General features: G+C 37.2%; 1 protein-coding gene and 1 pseudogene across 1 annotated transcript; one reads left to right on the top strand and one right to left on the bottom strand.

Annotated features, from left to right (window-relative positions):
- Positions 1-104: 104 nt before the first annotated feature.
- LOC132639944 (expansin-like A2) lies at positions 105-6,293 on the bottom strand (annotated as a pseudogene).
- A 17-nt stretch (positions 6,294-6,310) lies between these two features.
- LOC132642861 (uncharacterized) lies at positions 6,311-8,357 on the top strand. The gene is made up of 2 exons (XM_060359885.1): positions 6,311-7,197; positions 7,491-8,357. Exons 1-2 carry the CDS (start codon positions 6,384-6,386, stop codon positions 8,099-8,101), a joined length of 1,425 nt encoding a protein of 474 aa, XP_060215868.1. The 5' UTR covers positions 6,311-6,383; the 3' UTR covers positions 8,102-8,357.
- The last annotated feature ends 8,846 nt before the right edge of the window (positions 8,358-17,203 follow it).

Below are 17,203 nucleotides of genomic sequence, written 5' to 3'. Positions count from 1 at the left end.
AATTAACATATGATCAAGTCTAACTAACCAAAGAGATCAACCTAGGCACTGTTAATAAATTGCATGATAACTGCACTGAAAGAAAGAGATATCATTAATCAATGTTGTGGTTGGCTGAAAGAATGTGCTGTTATATAAATAAGGAGGATAACTTTAACGTTACAATATTAATATGACTTGAAAAGAAGAAAGAATCGAAATCGTCTAAGAATTTAAATTGTGTCCCTATATGTCTACACCAACTGCATCAATCTACAATTTTATTATATATCTTTGTGATTTTAGTACGTGTATTGATCACACGGATTGTTACAGTTAAGAAAGAAAAAAAAGCTAATGAAGTTTCCAGTTTCCATCATCACATGGAGAACAACCCTCTTGAGCAATGTCAGTAATCTGAAGTCCACTGTCATAAATCTCTCCATTTTTCCAATTTGCTGGCAACACTGATTTTGCCCAATTCCATTTGCCATCATACCCTGCTGTCACCACAAACCTAAATTGCAATGCCCCACTTGGCACTCTGCTTGTGTCCCAAATTGCTCCGTGATTTCGGGTCATGAAGTTCCAGCTCGACGATCCAACCTATTAACATATTAACAGATTAATTGATTCAACCCATTTTGACCCATTCAAATTTACTCATCAAAAGACAATATTGAGATGGAATTGATTTTTACCTGAGCTACATCAACACCAACAATTTCAGTTTGACCACCTTGTTACAAGAAGCTTATTGCTAGATAATGTGGTTTCTGGCTTGATTCTTCTACTCGAATAGCCAAATTCTTGCCTTTGTAATCACAAGGAACTCTGTCCCCACCAAAATAAGCACAATATTAGTATTTGCATCATAAACTCTTATCCATTTAATTAATCTACTCAATAACACGTATACACATATCATTAATTGAATTAAACTGGACATGTTCAATTCATCGTTACTGTTTTAATTATGGAGTAGTACTATATGTCTGGTCAAGTGGGGCATGTAAGATGCCTCCTTTATGTCAAATTTTACAAATTGTTTTTTTCATGTTTTGGTAGTTTCAACTAAACCACCAAATATAACGTTAGTACAGTACGCTGACAAAAAAATTCAGACAAGGACCGTAAAGTTAGTACCGTCCGCTTCCAGTAAACAAAACGACTATTATCCCGGGCGTGTCAAATTTGGCCCAAAAGGTGATGACCCGTCCAACTCGCCTAAAATTTTATGAATTGAGCTCAAGATAATTTTATATTAGGCTGATTTTAGCTCAACCCAACATAACCCATTTTAAAGTGATCTCTATCTTAGCCCAATTCTAGCCCATTTTTAAGATTTACTTAAATTTGAGTTTATTGCCTAAGATTTACTTTTTTTTTTAAATTTTTTTTTTTTATGTATACAATTTTCTTGTACCATGTATCTTACAATTTTGTGGTATGTTTAATATGAAGGGAAATATTTTCACGAAAATATGTTTAATATGATGAGAAATATTTTTCAATCATTTACATTCACGGCTAGAAAAAGAGATTTTTTTCATGACATTTATTGAAAAATTCGTGCTATAAAATATGATTTTTTCACCTCATTCTCACTAGAAAAATGCATAGTGAAAAACAGAATCCCATTGAAACGCTGGAAAATTTTATAATTTCTCCGTCTCTACTATTTATGTTTTTTCCACTGACGCTATTGAAAATTTTTCAGTGACAAATCAGTGGAAAAATAGTAATTTTTTTGTAGTGATTTATAAACTTATTTGGCATTAATATATGTAACGATTATTCCTAGAGTATAGAGTCCAATCATCGTCTTTGCTTTAAGTTTGCCTTTTTTATTTTTAACATCCTTTATATCTTCGGATAATTCTTTAACATAATGTCTGATTATTTTTCTTTCGAATATAAGGGCCATGAGGAAGTCTTTTCATTTGATATAGATGCCTGGGTGCCCAGTTACTGATGATGGACCAGCAGAGCCTTTGCTGTTGAATTTTTAGTATTTTTACTTTAGCAGTTGGATTTGTAACATAGTTTTTTTTTTTTTTTTGGGGGGTGGGGGGGTGGGGGGGGGGGCACAATGTAAAATAGCCTTTGCATGCACATAGACAAAATTTCATAAGTGACAACTGACGAGACATAATTTTACAACAAATAATTTGCATAACCCGAATGTACACTTCAGTAAGATTATAGGATCATGTTCCAAGTCCTTAAGTTCGTATTAATACACGAACAATTAACATCCTATCAGTGGTGCAGAGCCAAGCAATTTAACAAAGGAATTTAAAACAAACTCTTGGACATCTAAGATATCTTTTTAAAAAAAAAAAAAAAAAAAATTGCTTAACCTTATAGCCACGACTCATGAGTTATAGTTTTCATGTGGCGTTATAATTATGATACTGGGATGTAATTGGTAACCAAAAAAAAAAAAGGATCATTCAGAAAAACTGGTAAGGGGACTATTGTGGACCGGGATAACAACTTTTTTTTCTTTTTTTTTAATGCGCGGGCTTGCCCTTCAAAGGCGCTGGTCTTTAATTTTTGCTCCTCAAATTGGTCGTCTTTAATTTTGCCCTTCGCCTAAAAAAGTGGCCGAAAATATTCGAGGTTCTGGGTTTCAATCCCAGCTCAATTAAAAAAAAAAAAAAACAATTCTGCAAGGCAAGGTTTCGCGAAAGTTCTGCTTTAGAAGGCAAAATTTAGTCACACATTAAGCGAACTATGCCTTATAAGGCAGAATTTAGTTACACCTTAAGACGAGTTATGCCTTAAGGCAAATTTTTTGTAGTTCTAAGTTATGACTTACAGAAGTTATTACCTTAAGTATAACTAAGTTTTGCCTTATAAGGCATAATCTTTGGCATAACTTTTGTGAAACCTTTGCTTTGCGATTTTTTTTTTTTTGAATAAGATGGAGTTCGAACTCTAAAGCTCATGATATTTTTGACCACTTTTTTTTAGTGAAGGGAAAAAAATTAGACTAGAAATTTGAGGGATAAAAATTAAAGACCACCCCAAAATAGGGACAATAGTGCGAATTGCCCTAACTCAAATAATGCTTATGGGCCAATTATTTGGATAACAAGTAATTGCACGGTTTGTCCTTCAAATGTACTGGCCTACAATTTTTGTCCTTCAAATGGGCTGGTCTTTGATTTTTGCTGGGCAATTTCTTTTGGGGTGATCTTTAAATTTTGCCCCTCATATTTGCGGTCTTTAAATTTTACCTTTTATATTTGTGGTCTTTAAATTTTGCCCTTAGCTTGGATACCTGAGGTTCTGGGTTCGAACCCCCGCTCAGGCATAAAATAAAAAAATAATTTCGCAAGGCAGGGCTGGAGGGAGTGTATGCCGGATCAGACATAAAGTTCTTAAGGAAAAACTAAAGTTATGTCGGAGGAGGCATAACTTATCCTCAAGTTATAGTTTAGTTATGCCTTATGGGGCAAAACTTTTCCTTAAGGAACTATGCTTTATGGGGCAGACTTTTAATTAAGGCATAACTAAAAGTATACCTCATAAGACAGAACTTTTCCTTAAGATAAACTTTTAGTTATACCTTAAGGAAAAGTTCCGCCTTATGGGGCATACTTTTAGTTATAGTTTACGGGGCACACTTTTAGTTAATGCATAACTAAAAGTATGCCCCATAAGGCGGAACTTTTCCTTAAGGCATAATTAAAAGTTTGTTTTGAAAAGTAAAAAGAAATATATATATATATATATATATATATATATATATATATATATATAAAAGTCCCCCCTTCCGGCATAACTTTAGTTTTTCCTTAAGGATTATATGCTGGATCCGGCACACACCCCCCCCAGCCTTGCCCTGCGAAATTATTTTTTTATTTTATGCCTGAGCGGGAGTTCGAACCCAAAATATCAGGTATCCAAGCGAAGGGCAAAACTTAAAGAGCACAAATATGAGGGGCAAAATTTAAAGACCACCCCAAAAGAATGGCAATCCGTGCAAAAAAATGATTTTTGCTCCTCAAAATAAAACTTATGCCTGCAGGGACATAATTTTTTTAAGAGGGCGGACATAAATTGAAAACCAGCCCATTTAAAGGACCAAAATTGAAAACCAACAAAAAATAGAGACGAAAGTGCAAATGACCCTAAAGTTATTGGATCAGGGACTAAACTTCAATGCCGAATAATAAGACAGCCCAACAAAATATTTATTTGGGATCCAGGTTGATAACGTGGTGGGTCATTCGCGCAAATACCTATTTTGGGGTGGTCTTTAATTTTTGTCCTCACATTTATGGCCCTTAATTTTTTCCCTTCAGCACTTTTGGCGCGGTATAATTTTAGATTTTGCTCGGCAAAGTTTACATTTCCCTTCGCAATATCATATCCCACAAGTTATGCTGGACAAGGCAAAACTTTGTACATTCTAATTAATATAATCTGAAAAATACTACGCGGCTTCTGCCACATAACTTAATTCCTACAGAACTTATGCCGAGCGAGACAAAAATTTAGTTTCTAAAGATAAATGTTATAGAACTTATGCCGAGCGAAACAGGTCTGAGTATTTTCATGAAATAATCAGAAATGATCAGCAGGGACAAAAATTAAAGATTAGTACGTTTGAAGGACAACCCGTGCAAAAACTTATATATATACCGCAGCTTTGCGGTGTCTGATAAATGTCCCCTCATCTATATCTCCCTTCTATGTTCCAGTAACTCATTTCCTTATGGTAGTGGCGGAACAAATATTCTCACTAAAGAGATTCAAAATATAAAGAAGTCAAGCGAATTATATATGCCTAAATTTTTATTTAACCTTATATATATGGTATAACTTTTTCACGAATCCCCTTCCGATGCCCTAGCTCCGTCCATGCCTTATGGTACCTTCTTCCTCTAATATTTGCTATTACCTTGTTTTCCAGTTCTCAGTTGTAATTTGAGTTCAGTGTTTGTGTTGGAAAATGACTTGTTACAGGGACTTAAATATGATTTTTTTTTCCTATTTAAGAGACTTATAAAAAAAAACCTTAACATCATTCATGTCTAATTTTTCAAAATGTTTTTTATTACGCATACAATGATATTATAAGGCGAAGAATTGATTCTCCATTAACAAATTTTCATTGAGGTAGTCATCTAACCGGACTATTAAGATTCTCCATTCATTTAAAGTCTAAATCAGATTAACTAATGATGGATACTCGAGGACATATGAGACACTTCGAAAACTAATGACTCACGAGTTTGGATTAGCTTATAAGTTAGTTAAACTTGCTTATAAGCCCTTTTTAATTTTTAGTGTTTGGCAAAATAGAAAAACGCTTAAAATAAGTTAAAAACTGCTTAAAAAGCTATTCCTTTGACCAAGTATATTACCTTTTTATCCCTTATATTTTCTTAAACTTCCAAAATGTCCGCTATTAGTCTCATTACTCTTACCCCACCCTCCTTTCGTCTTCTCCATTGATTAATACCAAAGCATTCTTCATTTTGTTGTCGTTTAACTGGAATATTCATGTACATGTCCAACATATGTGTTAATGTGTGAGTACGTCGTGGGAACTTTTTAAAATATGCTACTCCCACTGTCGTGATACTTTTCGCCCAAATTAATATGAGAAAAGTTGCAACTTATAGTACTTCTCATATAACTTTTAAATATATAAATTTTAATCTTAAAATATTGAGTTAATGTTATCAAATTTAGCTTCAAAGCCAAATTGACTCTTGAAAAGCGAAATGTATCAAATAAATTGAGACAAAGGGAATAAAACTTAGGGAGAAAAAAGTTACATACTCATATCAAGTACTCTCAAACGAACGTATAAGAAAAATGTCACTAAACAAGTTTGAGCAACAAAGGCCATAGCAAGAAAGTGATGCTACTGGGAACCGGACTAAGGAAATTTGGAAATGATGCTAACGAGAATGAATCCTTAAAACTCCTATCTTAAGTCATACTATCAAGCAAAAATCTTGAGTTAATTTCATCAATTTTTTGGTGCGTGATCCAAACGGATTTCATGCCATCAGTCAAACACAAATCTCACAATGACTCGTAAATTTTGTTGAAAGAAATTGGAAAAAGAAAGAACAATTAACAACATTTTAATGCGTATAAGTGAAATGTGAGATGGTCCGCTTTTTGTTCTTTTAATTTGAAGATGAACCTTAGTATTATGCGGCAAATAATCGTTGTTCACTTGTATAAGCTTACTCTACAGCCATAAAATTACGAAAGTTTTGTGCAGCGTCCCATTTTTCAGTGAAAATCTCTAAAGCGTCCATATAAATTTTCACATTCACCATTTTCGTCATTTGAATCACATTTTGATACACTTTCTATTTTCTAATACTAATATTACTATTTTCTCATTATCCGAACAATAACTCAATCCAATGGACGCCCTTTTTGCAAAAGGAAAGGAATTTCTCAGGTCCAACAGTGGCAAAGAAACTTCCCCTCGCCCTGAAAGAACAAAACATCATGATGACGTGGATGATTCCGATGACCGCCCTGAAAAGAAAACATCAGCAAGTGGCGGCGCCAAGACTGGCACCGCAAGCGGTGGCGCCAAAACTGCCTCTGCAAGAAGCGGTGACGCCAAGACAGGTGGCACCGCCGAGAGTGGCGGCGCCAAGACAGGTGGTGCCGCCAAGACGGGTGCAGGCCGCGGCGAGGGTGGTGCAGGTCGCGGCGCGGCTGGTGCTCATAATCCAAATGAGCACAAAGAGCCAACAAACTCTGAGCTGATGGCTAGTGCAAAGCTGCTGGCTGCAGCTGCACAGTCTCAATTAGGTGGCGGCAGCGACGGCAAACCCAAAGAAGAATTGGATACTGGAAAGCTTGCCGGAGCCGCCGCCGACCTCCTTAGCGCCGCCCAAAAATACGGGAAATTAGGCGAAGATGGAATCGGTAAGTATGTGGGACAAGCTGAGGATTATCTCCATGGTTATGAGCTCAAGAATGCAAAAAAAGCGGGTGCAGGTTCCGGTGCAGGTGCAGGTGCTGGTGCTGCCTCAGCCAAAAAGAGTACTACTGCGGCGCGCAAGGACTCGGAGCATCGCCCAAAGGGCAATGCCGACAATTCAAGAGATGATTATGATGATGGTGATGAGCACGGAGAGCATAAGAAAAGGATGCCACCAAAGAAACAATCCAGTGACAATTACGATCATGATCGTGAGGAAGGTGATGATGATCATGCTGGAGGTGAGTATTTAGATCATGTGATCGTCTGAAAGATTAAACTGTTACAGATACCATATATACTTTTTATAGTTAATTATATTATGTGTTAATACATATGATAACTTTTGGATACTACGCTTTTTCCTGGTCAAACACGTGATATATTTTTTCTGCTTTTTGAGTGAGTTTGAGATCTGAAAAGAGGACCTCTGCCTGCTCTAATTATATGTTTAATTGTATGACCATCGATCTCATTTTAAAAATTTAAGGTGAGACCATACTTTTAATTAATTAATAATATCATGTCTCAATAGGGCACGGCGAGCATGTGCAGCAGGGTAGAGGGATGCCCAGGAAACAAGCTGGTGACCATCATGATCACCGTGAACGTTCAGAGGAAGATGATGATCATCCGAGAGGCGGGCACGGTAAAGCTAATAGATCCGGTGGACATTCAGAGGAAGATGATCATGGCAAATCTGGTGGAGGGTACGGCGAGTATATCAAGAAAGCTCAAGGAATGCTAAGTAAAAAACCCGGAGGTGATGATGATTCAGAGAAAGGTGATGGTGAATCTGGTGGAGGGTATGGCGAGTACATCAAGAAAGCTCAAGGGATGCTCAAGAAAAAATCAGCTGACGATGATGGTCCGGAGAAAGATGATGCTGAATCTGGTGGAGGGTATGGTGATTATATCAAGAAAGCTCAAGGAATGCTCCAGAAAAAGTCCGGTGATGAAAGTCCAAGGGATGGAGGTGATGGAGATTCCGGTGGCGGGTTTGGTGGGGTCATGAAAATGGCTCAAGGTGTGTTTAAGAAAGATTCCGGTCATGAGGGCGATCGTAGCCCTACCAAAGATCACACTGAGGAAGGTGCAGAGAGCAAAGGAGATTTTCTTAAGATGGCAGGAAGTTTCTTCAAGTAATAAGAAACATAGACTAATTGTAACATAGAATGTCATGATCTGTTGTTTTATAAGCTTTTGATCAATTTTTCTGTTGTTCTTTCCTAAAGTTTTAGGATTTTTAGCTATAGTTCGATTTGAATTGTAATAATGGAAACATGTACTCTGTGTGTGGCTAGCTAGCTAGGAGCTGCCATGCAAATATTAATGTACATGCATGTAAGTAGAATATACAATTTTGATTTGAAAGTTTTCTGTGGGGTTAATAGAAATTTTCTTGCCATCGATTATATAAGTATACCAAATGTATTGATATTACTTCTCAAAATTTCCTGAAAAAATAGTGCGACAACGAAAGTGAACGGTGTTTGAAATATTTGTTGTAATTGTTTGCTTCTAAAGTACTTGGACATTTAAAATTATATGTACTTGATTAACAAACCACATTGAAAACTGTATGCATTTAACCATATTTAAACCCTACTAATTGGACTCTTTGACCAAAATAAGCCATTATTTCAGCCAATTTACTAAAATAATATATTCTTTTAAAAATTTACAGAAGTAGAATAAACGTATTCCGCAGTAACGTATTATGCATTATTTTATTCAAAAAATTCAATGGGCAAAAACGTTAAAGGTTAACGGTGTTAAAGGGTAATTCGTTACTGTGAGTAACGTTTTATGGTTAATACGTTACTGTGAGTAACATTTTATGGTTAATTAATGATTTCAATGTTCCACTGATTTGATTCTTTATTTTATCCTAGCTGATTTGTGTGCTTTATTTTATGGAGTATATATGATTCACTAAGGTCTCTTAGTCTACAACTTGATGGAAACCATTCTTAGCTGCCGTTTTGCTTTATACAATTTTAGTTCCCGCGAAGTGAATTGAGAGACCAAATTTAGCTGTTGTTTTGCTTTTAGAAGATAGAGTATTTTTCGTTAAGCAATATATATGAAAGATGGTTGCTTCTTAATTTTCATATATGAAAAGGTTGTGATATATAAGCATTAATTACTAGTAGTTATTGTTGTAAACTTAAGACATTGTATCTTTAATTTCTTTTGGGTCTTAACCATCTTGCACTTTAAAATGTATAAGAAAATGTTGAAAGGGAGAATTAACCAACTTCTGCTCATATAATTTCCCACTGCTGGTGTTGTTTTGAAATTGAAAAACAACTACTTTATTTAGCTAATCAATACTTTTTTTTATAAGGCTTACCAATATTTTTTAAGGCTAATCAGTATCTTTTTGTAAGGCTAATCGATACTTTTTTTTAAGGGTAATCAATATTGTCGGTAAAGTTTTATAATTACATCAATTAGAAGGGTTCGTAATTTGAGGAATTCTTTGCAGGATTTAACTGCTCGTGCCTGGATTCTGTAGAAACGTTACTGTCAGTTACGTTTTAGCCTGAAGTTGTAACTCTGAGTTACGACTTTAAGATCAATCAATGTTAGATTTTGTATTCTTTAGAGTCGTTACTCACAGTAACGTATTAATCATAAAACGTTACTCACAGTAACGAATTACCCTTTAACACCGTTAATCTTTAACTTTTTTGCCCGTTGAATTTTTTGAATAAAATAATGCATAATACGTTACTGCGGAATACGTTTATTCTACTTCTGTAAATTTTCGAAAGAATATATTATTTTGGTGAATTGGCTGAAATAATGGCTTATTTTGGTCAAAGAGTCCTACTAATTGCTTGAATATGTCGTCCGTCTCGATTTCTATATATTACAACTCCAATTACATTACATATTGTTTTCTTAGTAGTAGGGTTTAAATGACAAATGACCTTAAACATGTATTTTACACTCGTTAATTACTAAAAAGTTTTATTAATTACGATATTCATACCTCATCAAAATATTAAAGCTAACTTTGACAGGCAAATACGCCATAAGCAGTGGGTATAAATGGAGTATGGGAGGCTCGATAAATGGATCTGAGATCTCTGAGCAGCCGATCCAAACGAAAGGAAAACCACAGACTGCAAAAACGATGATATCGCCGCCGACAACTCCGGCAACTGCAGGTCCGACCCAGACAGTGCAAATCCAAGGTTCAACACAGAAATCGAATGGGTTAGCGGAGGTGGTCACGACTACGACACCGGTAACTCCGCCTACCGGTGTGAGCCATGAGGAAAGGGGAAAAGGAATACAAGGAACGCCAAATCAGCAGGGAAAAGGGACTATACCACCAGATCTAGCAAAAATAAAGCCAATCGATCCATTGCCGCAGACCTGGGCAAATGTCGTTACAGGCGGGAAACTTGCCTCACGAGGGATGGATCTTCATTTTATAGCCCCAATTATTCAGGAAGGGGAGCAGATAGTACAATTAGATCCGGAGGAAATTGAAAAGGAAACTCGGAAATGGGACTCAGCTATGATTATATACTTAATTGGGGATTCTCCATCAATTGGAGCCATAGAAAGGTTTTTAAAATCCCAGTGGATTTTCCCAGCGAAGCCTCAGATACTATACCATCAGGATGACTATTTTATAATTCGATTCGCAACAGTGGAAGAAAGGGATGAAGTCATGTTGTCTGGCCCTCATACAATTAACAGTCGTCCAGTTGTGATGAAGCCTTGGACTTCTAATTTCCAACCGAACGATGAAGTAAACACCAATGTGCTGCTGTGGATAAAACTACTGAATTTACCGGTGAACTGCTGGAGTATGCAAACTCTGAGTAAGAATGGTAGTAGGTTGGGTAATCCGGTGTATGCTGATGATTGCACAACGAACATTGCTCGGGTTACTTATGCTCGAATTCTCGTAGAGATGGACGTCTCTAGGCCGCTCCCGAAAAGTATCAAAGTTCTAGATCCCAAGGGGAAAATCTTTGAGCAACAAGTAATGTATGATTGGCAGCCTGAGTTCTGCTCCAAATGCTTAGTGATTGGGCATAATTGCTTAATAGCAAACCCAAAGGGCCCTAACCAGCAGCACGCAAAGAGGAAACCTCCTAGAATAAGGAAGGTATGGCAGGAGAATGCATCAAAGCCAGGAGTTATGGTCAATCAGTCAAATTCAGTGCAACAAGGGCCACAAGACAGGATGAAGATTTCAGAGGTGATCCCTAATATGTCAAATAGCAAGAATGAATCACTGAAACACGACCAAGAATCTGATTCAGCACCAAATAAAAACTCAAATGACTGGACTGTAGCTAGAGGGAAATCTGCCAATAAGTCAGCAAAGGTGGTACCTGTGGATGAAGTCACACTTAGTACGAGCAATGCGTATGATCCACTGGCAATAGGAGGGCAGCCTGCACAAATGGGGATAACTATTAAAGAAAGAGGGCAGACTAGCAAAGGGGGGACAGAGGGAGATACCAACTTCCCAACTCAATGATTGTCACATGGAATGTGAGAGGGCTGAATCAAGCCTACAAGAAGAGGGAGTTACAGGTGTTTATAAAGGAGAATAAAGTGGCGTTAATAGCCATAGTAGAACATAGAATGAACGACAAGAAAGCTGGTAGAATAATAAAGTTTATCGTACCAGGATGGCATTGGTGCTCAAATATGAGTGCTACCAATAAAGGAAGAATTTGGATACTGTGGAATCCAAATGTTATTAGTTTTAATGTGATTGAAACTGGGATCCAGCATATACATGGGTCGGTTAGAATCTATAGCTTGCACCTAGACTTTACATTCACAGCAGTATATGGGTTGCATACAATACAAGATAGAGTGAGCCTATGGGATAAGATCAGAAGTTTAGAGCAAGTAACCCAATGACCATGGTTGCCAATGGGAGATTATAATGCGGTGTTGAACTCTGATGACAGACAACATGGGACACCAGTTAGAGATGCAGAGACAAAAGACTTTAATGAGTGCATTGTGGAGTGTGGGCTTACTGAATTGCGATATGTAGGAAGGGAATTCACATGGACTAATAACCATGTTTATAGCAGAATTGACAGAGCAATTGTCAACCCCGCATGGATTATTCAAATGCCAACCACACCAGTGGTGGTTCTGGAACCTCATTTCTCAGACCATTCTCCACTTTTGCTCAAACTGGAGCAACCACCACAGACAAAAGGAAGGCCTTTCCGATTTTTAAATTGCCTTGCAGAGTCTCCACATTTTTTACCACTTAGAGAAGACTGTTGGGGCTAAGACAGCGCAAAAATGGACCTGAAAAAGGTATGGAATAAATTGAAATCTGCCAAACTGAAACTGAAACAACTTAACACCTCTCAATTCATTGGGGTGAGGGAAAAATTGGAAGAAGCTAGGAGTCAATTAAAGCAGCTTCAAAATAAGATGGGGTCACAAATGCATCAACAACAATGGATAGATGAAGAGAAGGAACTGAAATGCCAAGTTGAAAAATGGGGTAAGATTGAAGAAAGTATATACAGGCAGAAATCTAGAATTCAATGGCTGAACTTGGGGGATTCAAATACTGCATTTTTCTTTGCAAGTATGAAGAATAGACACTCTATGAACCATATCAGGAACCTTTATGACTCATCTGGATACCTCCTGCAGACAGACCATGAGATCCAAACTGAAATTTTAGGCTTTTACAAGAATCTATTGGGCTCAAATAATGGACAACTTCCAGCTATTGATCCTAATGTGATAAAACTAGGACCTGTCCTAACCCGACACCAACAATTAGCACTGATCACGCCTGTTACTAAGGATGAAGTGGTCCTGACATTGAAAGATATGGATGATTTGAAGGCACCGGGGAGTGATGGGCTGAATGCGTACTTCTTCAAAAAAGCATGGAACATAATAGGTGGAAATGTAACTGATGCTGTTCTTGCTTTCTTTGAAACAACCGAAATGTTCCCACCAGTTAATACTACGTTAGTTACTTTGATCCCTAAAGTTAAAGACCCTTCCTCAATTAAAGAATATAGACCCATCTCTTGTTGCAATACTCTCTATAAATTCATATCCAAAATTTTTACAAAGAGACTCCAAGTAGTTATGGATAGTCTGGTGGATAATGGGCAATCTGCATTCGTTCCAGGGAGAGTTATAACGGATAACATCATATTGAGCCATGAGCTGGTTAAGGGGTATGGAAGGTCTGGAATTTCTCCACGATGTATGTTGAAACTAGACATGCAAAAAGCATATGATTCATTGGAGTGGGTGTTCCTTGAGCAAGTACTATATGGGCTTGCCTTTCCTGGACAGTTTGTTAAATGGATAATGAAATGCATTCAGAGTGTCTCTTATTCCATTCTCATTAATGGTGTCCCAACCAAACCATTTGATGCAAAAAAGGGACTTAGGCAAGGAGACCCCCTGTCCCCGTTCCTCTTTGTATTAGCTATGGAGTACCTTACCAGGAAGTTGAAGACCCTGCAACAAATCCCAGATTTCAATTACCATCCCAGGTGTGAAAAACTGCATATAGTGCAGCTGGGGTTTGCAGATGACTTGTTGCTATTTTGCAGGGGAGATTTCAGTTCTATTCAACTACTATATGACTGCTTTAAACAGTTTTCTTCAGCTTCGGGATTGATGGTGAACAAGAACAAGAGTTCAGTGTTTTTTGGAGGGGTGGATGGCTCGGTTCAACAACAGATACTAGACTACTTGGAGTTTGAAAATGGTGAACTACCAGTTAGGTATTTGGGTGTCCCTCTCAGCACCAAGAAGATTACCATAAACCAATGCAAGCCTCTGTTGGAGAAAATGGTGGGCAGGATAACTTCATGGACTACCAAAAACTTGTCCTACGCAGGGAGATTGCAATTGCTAAAGAGTGTCCTATTTGCCATCAAGACATTTTGGGCACAAATTTTTATTCTCCCAAAAAAAAATCATTCAGTTGATAGAGACTATTTGCAGGAAATTCTTGTGGACAGGCCAGACAGAGAACTCAAAGAAGTCACCACTGGCATGGCATAAACTATGCTGGCCTCAGACTGCTGGGGGCCTCAACTTAGTTGACATTGGGATTTGGAATAAGGCTGCTATTAGTAAACATTTTTGGAACTTATGTCACAAAAAAGACAGGTTATGGATCCAATGGGTCCATGCCTATTATATCAAGCAGTGTACAGAGTGGGAGGTGCATCGACCTTCTGCTTCGTGGATAATTAGAAAGATTTTGAAGGCCCACAAGTACTTTGAAGAGGCTGGATATAATCGCCAGGAAGTGTTAGATATGAATACTTTCTCTATTAAGCAGATGTATCAAAAACTACGAGGGGATTTCATCAAAGTACCTTGGAGGAGACTGGTGTGCAACAACCTTGGACTTCCAAAATGGATATTCACTCTCAGGATTGCTGCTCATGGGAAATTATATACTAGGACAAGACTGGCTAAGTGGGGTGTGGTGGATGACAAAGAATGTGCCTTATGCAAGGATGCTGATGAGGACGTGGACCATCTCTTCTTCAAATGCCCTTATTCTAAGAATTTGTGGACTAAGCTACTGGGCTGGCAAGGAGTGCATCGACAGGCCCAAGGTTGGAATGCAGAACTAGCATGGGCGGGTAAGTTTGTGACTGGGAAAAATGCTAGAACTATGGTGTACAGAATGGTGTTGGCAAGCTGTGTCTACTTCATATGGCAGGAAAGAAATAATAGGATATTCCAGGACAGAGCTAGGCCTCATGAAGTATTATGCAAGATGATAGTGCAGGAAATACATTCTCGGAGTGCCAGATTCCCAAAACTGGCCGGTATGCTGAAGAACATGAATTACTACCCGTAGAAGCAATAGGTGAAATGTAGAGTTCATGTAGAAGGAAGTATGATGGGTAACTGGGATGGTCTCTGTTTGTTTGCAGGTTGGGGTATGTCCAACTGTTCTGGGGGTTTAATTTGCTTGTACACATTTCCCTTGGTATCTAAAGAACACTTATTTACCAAAAAAAAAAAATGGGGATAAGTCAAGATGACAAATGCTTGTTATGTGGAACTGAGAGAGAGAATGAGAGACACCTGTTTTTTGAGTGTGATTTCTCAAAAACTTGCCAGTTAGAATTGCTGCAATGGCTAAGGAAAAACCTCCGGATCATGGACTTCAAAGGGATATGGAGACGTTTGGATAGAACTGCACAAGGAAGAGGGTAGAGGGAATTGGTTTAGGGTGGCACTGCCAGCACTAATATATAGGATCTGGAAGCAGAGGCGGAGCCAGGATTCCAAACTTGTGAGTTCGGGATTCTAATTCTTTAAAGTTACTGAGTTCTTAATACATAATTTTTACATATTTGACAAAATTTTTAATACAAATAGATGATTAAGACAAAAGCTACTGAATCGGCCGAACCACACTCGAAGGGCTGGCTCCGCCCCTGTCTGGAAGGCCAGGAATTCAGCTCTGTGGGACTTTAAGGTACCCAGACCTCAATTGTTGCTGGTTCAAATCCAACAGGAATGCAAAGTACGTAAGGAGACATTTTTTAACAGACGACAAAGTCAAAAATACAAGGATTGGATAGAGGATATACTTAGATAGCACCACACATGTATATGTTGAGTTTTTATTTTACATAGAATTGTGGGGTCCAGTCCTCTATCCCATATTTTAAGAAAGGAAGATTTTTCTTCCTTTGATAAAATCACATTGGTAGCAATTGTGGAATTGACCAACAAGTCAATTCTTTTGTTCACATAGCCGTGATGTAAGCGCTTACCTCATCTTAGTCGTGATGTAAGCGCTTACCTCATCATAGTCGTGATGTAAACGCTTAGCTCATCATAGTCGTGATGTAAGCGCTTACCTCATCATAGGAAATTCATTCCTATAAATAGGCGGCTTATGGTTCATTTGTAACATCACCAAGATCATTTGCTATACACACCAAAATCTCAGACAATACATCTGAGTGAGAGCAAAAGTGAGGTATTCCATAGACTGTAAGAAAATAGTCTGTGAAGAAAAATAGAGTGTGAGTGATATTGTAGTGAGGTAGAAAAATCAAAAGAGTGTTATTTCTTTTGAGGGTGTAGTGGTCTTAGGAGTATTTGTACTCGTTACTACACAGTGTAAAATTCCTCTATAGTGATATCAGCTGCTCCTCTTGGCCGTGGTTTTTCCCTTATTCAGAAGGGTTTCCACATAAAATCTTGGTGTCATTATTGCTGCATTTTATTCTTGCTGATTGAACCATAAGTTATGTTCCGCGTTTATCACTAATACCGTGAATATTATTTTTACGGGTCTATTTTATTCCCATCAAGAATAACTGTGAGGCAACTCTGGTTTGCCTCTTGGATGATAAAATGTAATATCGGCTCGTGGAGATTAATACAATATTTTTTTAACCAAAAAAAGGTCAAAGTTGTGGAAGAACACTGTCACTTCATGACACCACGATGTAGCTTTAGTCAGCAGTACTTTCCATTTTTATATTAAAAGAGATGGAATACAATAAACAAACGAGTTTAAGCTACGTGAGTTTAAGTTACTCGCATATAATTTTCTTTACGTCATCAAGTTAAGTTCATTTATTTATAACAATACATAAATCTTTATGTATTGAGCTGGGGTCTTTCGGAAACAGCCGTCCTACCTTGGTAGGAGTCAGGTCTGCGTACACTCTACCCTCCCCAGACCCTACGATGTGGGATTTCACTGGGATGTTGTTGTTATTGTTGTTGTTGTAATACATAAATCTTTATAACAAGTCTAATATAGTAACTTGAAAAATAAAAGAGTAACCTATTACAACTAATTAAATTCACCTAATGATCGTCTAAACATTTTTTTACCACTCTCTTCATTTCATAATAAATAGTATTTTTAGCTTATGCACACCCCTTAAGAAATTACCCACTCCTAAAAAATTAAGAGTATTTTTACGAACTTACCCCTAATCAAATTTAACCTCTTTCCTAAAAGTTACTTAATGATTCTTGATCATGTAAATAAGGTTAATTTTGGAAGAATAATTTCTTCTTAAAATTCTAAAACACCACTTATTTTGAAATAAAATGAAAAAACCTAAAACGTCAATTATTTAAAAACAAAATGTGGTTAAAGAGTCATAATAATGTCTACGATTTAGATGGAACAAGTAATATGAAGTTAAAAGTTAAAATAATTTTACAAAAATTGACTTTTAATAAAAAGTATTTTTAAAAGCCAAT

This window comes from Lycium barbarum, chromosome 5 (assembly GCF_019175385.1).
Source record: "Lycium barbarum isolate Lr01 chromosome 5, ASM1917538v2, whole genome shotgun sequence".
In the NCBI taxonomy this organism is placed as follows: domain Eukaryota; kingdom Viridiplantae; phylum Streptophyta; class Magnoliopsida; order Solanales; family Solanaceae; genus Lycium; species Lycium barbarum.
The sequence above is the reverse complement of the archived record's forward strand: the minus strand, read 5'-3'. Positions and strand labels throughout refer to the sequence as shown.